This window comes from Bos indicus x Bos taurus, chromosome 1, assembly GCF_003369695.1.
Source record: "Bos indicus x Bos taurus breed Angus x Brahman F1 hybrid chromosome 1, Bos_hybrid_MaternalHap_v2.0, whole genome shotgun sequence".
NCBI classification, from domain to species: Eukaryota; Metazoa; Chordata; class Mammalia; order Artiodactyla; family Bovidae; genus Bos; species Bos indicus x Bos taurus.
The window spans coordinates 4,673,434-4,676,838 of NC_040076.1; the positions used below are offsets into that span (position 1 = coordinate 4,673,434).

The 3,405-nt window shown below is 40.0% G+C and overlaps 1 protein-coding gene across 1 annotated transcript; it reads left to right on the forward strand.

The window, feature by feature from the left end:
- Positions 1-957: 957 nt before the first annotated feature.
- LOC113898417 (keratin-associated protein 21-1-like) lies at positions 958-1,203 on the forward strand. Its single transcript, XM_027551535.1, has one exon. It carries the CDS (start codon positions 958-960, stop codon positions 1,201-1,203), a length of 246 nt encoding a protein of 81 aa, XP_027407336.1.
- Positions 1,204-3,405: the final 2,202 nt, after the last annotated feature.

The window sequence follows — 3,405 nt, forward strand, 5'->3', positions numbered from 1 at the left end:
CATGAATGTATTAGGAGCTGAAGATGGGCTTTTGCTATAGTATCAAAGTGACCCTACTTACCTTTAGCCTTTGAACTAAATGTGTAAGGAAGAGTAGTGATAGAAGAAGGTAAGAATGATTGAGTGAGGGGAATGGACTAACATCTCATAACACAAAACTCTGATAAGGCTTTATGTGATAAAAATGAGTTTCTGGTCTAACTAAGGACTTCTGATTGTTCAGGCGAATAAAGTTGGTTAAACTGTTAAAGTCTCATCAGTGGTGATACTCAGGTAGCTACAAAAAAGAGAGAAAAAGAGGGCTGCTCCATTTGAACAGGACCTTCCATTGCCTGGTACATGGAAGAAGAAATTACAAGAAGGAACACATGCAGCATACTGTCTCCACACCTGTAAGTCTTCACTCTTCCAGGGAAAGGACTTCATTTTGAACTATCAGATACTGATCAGATACTTAGGATTTCAGGAGTCGGACAAGGCAGGGGTAAGGAATGCAGAAAGGGTAGTGATTCAGGAAAGGAGACAGGAATATTCCTTTTCCTGTGGTCAGAAGCAGGTATTTTGGAAAATTGAGAGAGAAAAGGAGGCAAAATCGTCTGACATTCCCCAACAAGCTTGTTTTATAAGGTATCTGTTAAATGAGAGGAGATTTTGAAAATGATCAGCTTTGGGTCACACGATTCTACTAAGACAGTTTGTCAGCAGAACAAATTAAAGTGAAGCTCTTAAAATGAAACAGGAGTCTCTCAAATAATGAGCTATTTTAAGCAAACTTTAGTGATTGTCAGTGGTGACGTGACTGGCTCATAATGTTGCTTCCATATTTGTTGTCTATGTCAGGGAATGAATGGTATGCTCTGCCAATTACTGACAGTATATAAAAGTCCATGGGGAGAAGACACACACACTTCAGAAACAGCCTCTTGCAGTCCACCTGAACCTTCTTGCCTTGACAACATGTGTTGTAACTACTACGGCAACTCCTGTGGCTATGGCTGTGGAAAGAGCTATAGCTGTGGGTTCAGCCCCTATTATGGCTGTGGATATGGAAGTAGATATGGCTGTGGATACGGCTGTGGATATGGCTGTGGATATGGGACAGGATATGGCTGTGGTTATGGAACCAGATATGGCTGTGGATATGGCTCTGGCTATGGCAGCTACTGGCCAGTTTGCTACAGGAGATGTTATTCTTGCTGCTAGAACATCACCCTCTTAGCCTACTCTGCTTCTGAAATGAGGAATCTAAAGATTATACTGCTTTGAGGATCTGTAACCCATGATTTGTACTTGCAAGAAATTGTATGTGTGACAGAGGCTTTGACCTCCATTTTTAGAGCGATGTCCTTGAAATCTGAGGTTCTATGGTGATATCATCTGACTCTTCCAAATGTTAGCCTTTACTCCCTTAATCTCTGAGTCTCTGTTATGATTGTGTTAATGATCCTAACATTCTATAGCATGAAAAACCCCTTATTCTCAATAAAATGGCTCATTGTTTCTAACAAATCTTGTGAATTAGTCTTTCTTGAGGTGCTATGGCCTCTTTCAAAGACTGGGCTAACAGGGTGCTTGAACCTTGAGTTCTTTGATATACTACAAGCATTTCTTCTTGTATTTGCACCAAAAATAATACCTTCTCCAAGTATTTCTTGTATCTCACATGCTCAGGCACTCACATACCCGAGCACAAATCTCGCAGTATTTCAGAACCATGCTGAACCGTGCAAATCTCACTGTGTGAAGAATGGAGCTGCAGGAGCAAGTGCAGGAGGAATGACACATATTCAGGTGGTCATGACAAAGTCCAGGTGCAGGAGAGACAATCTGATTTCCTGCAGGAGTAATGGAGTAGAAGAGATGCTTCCCAGAAGTAATGAGAAATTGGAAGCAGAGTTGGGTTTAGGCACTTGAGAATAAAGAACTAAGAAATGGCTAAGCTAGAATAAAAATATTCTATGATATCATTTTCTTTTGATGGAATTGCAAATGTATTTTTAAATTTTATTTTTAATTGAAGGATAATTGCTTTGCAATTCTGTGTTGATTTCTGCCATACAACAATGCAAATTAGTCATAACTATATGCATATCCCTTCCCTCTACAGCCTCCCTCTCACCCATCCCTATCCCATCCGTCTAGGTAATCACAGAGCTCCAGCTGGGCTCCCTATGTTAATAGCAGCCTCCCATTAGCTATCTATTTTACACATGATAATGCATGTAAGTCAATGCTACTTTCTCAATTAGTCCATCCTCTCCTTCCCCCACTGTCCACAAGTCCATTGTCTATGTCTGTGTCACCATTCCTTCTCTGAAAAATAGACCCATCAGTACCATCTTCTAGATTCTATACATATATATAAATTAGTATATAATATCTGACTTTTTCTTTTGGACTTACTTTACTCTGTGTAACAAACAGGTTCATCCACCTCACTACAAATTACTCAAGTCCATTTCTTTTATGGATGAGTAATATTCTATTGCACATATGCACCATAAATTCTTTATCCATTTATCTGTGAATGGACATTTAGGTTGCTTCCATTCCTGTCTATTATAAATAGTGCTTCAATAAACACTGGAGTACACGTGCATTTTTGAACTGTTATTTTCTCAGGGTATTAGTCCAGTACTGAAATTGTTGGGTCATTTGGTAGTTTTATTCCCAATTTTAAAGGGAATCTTAATATTGTTCTCCATGCGAAATGCTGGGCTGGATGAAGCACAAGCTGGAATCAAGATTGCCGGGAGAAATATCAATAAACTCAGATATGCAGATGACACCACCCTTATAGAAGAAAGTGAAGAACTGAAGAGCCTCCTAGTGAAAGTGAAAGAGGAAAGTAAAAAAGTTGGCTTAAAACTCAACATTCAGAAAATGAAGATCATGGCATCTGGTCCCATCACTTCATGGCAAATAGATGGAGAAACAATGGAAACAGCTAGAGACTTTATTTGGGGGGCACCAAAATTACTGCAGATGGTGACTGCAGGCATGAAATTAAAAGACATTTGCTCCTTGGAAGAAAAGCTATGACCAACCTAAACAGCATTACTTTGCCAATAAAGGTCTGTCTAGTTGAAGCTATAGTTTTTCCAGTAGTCATGTATGGATGTGAGAGTTGGGCTATAAAGAAATCTGAATGCCGAAGAATTGATGCTTTTGAACTGTGGTGTTGGAGAAGACTCTTGAGAGTCCCTTGGACTGCAAGGAGATCAGACCAGTCCATCCTGAAGGAGATCAATCCTGAATATTCACTGGAAGGACTGATGCTGAAGCTGAAATTCCAGTACTTTGGCCACCTGATGAAAAGTACTGACACATTTGAAAAGAGCCTGATGCTGGGAAAGATTGAAGGCAGGAGGAGAAGGGGACAACAGAGGCAGAGGCTGAGAAGAT

Coding starts and splice junctions, on each gene's coding strand:
- LOC113898417 (XM_027551535.1), top strand. CDS start 958: ATGTGTTGTAACTACTACGGCAACTCCTGTGGCTATGGCTGTGGAAAG.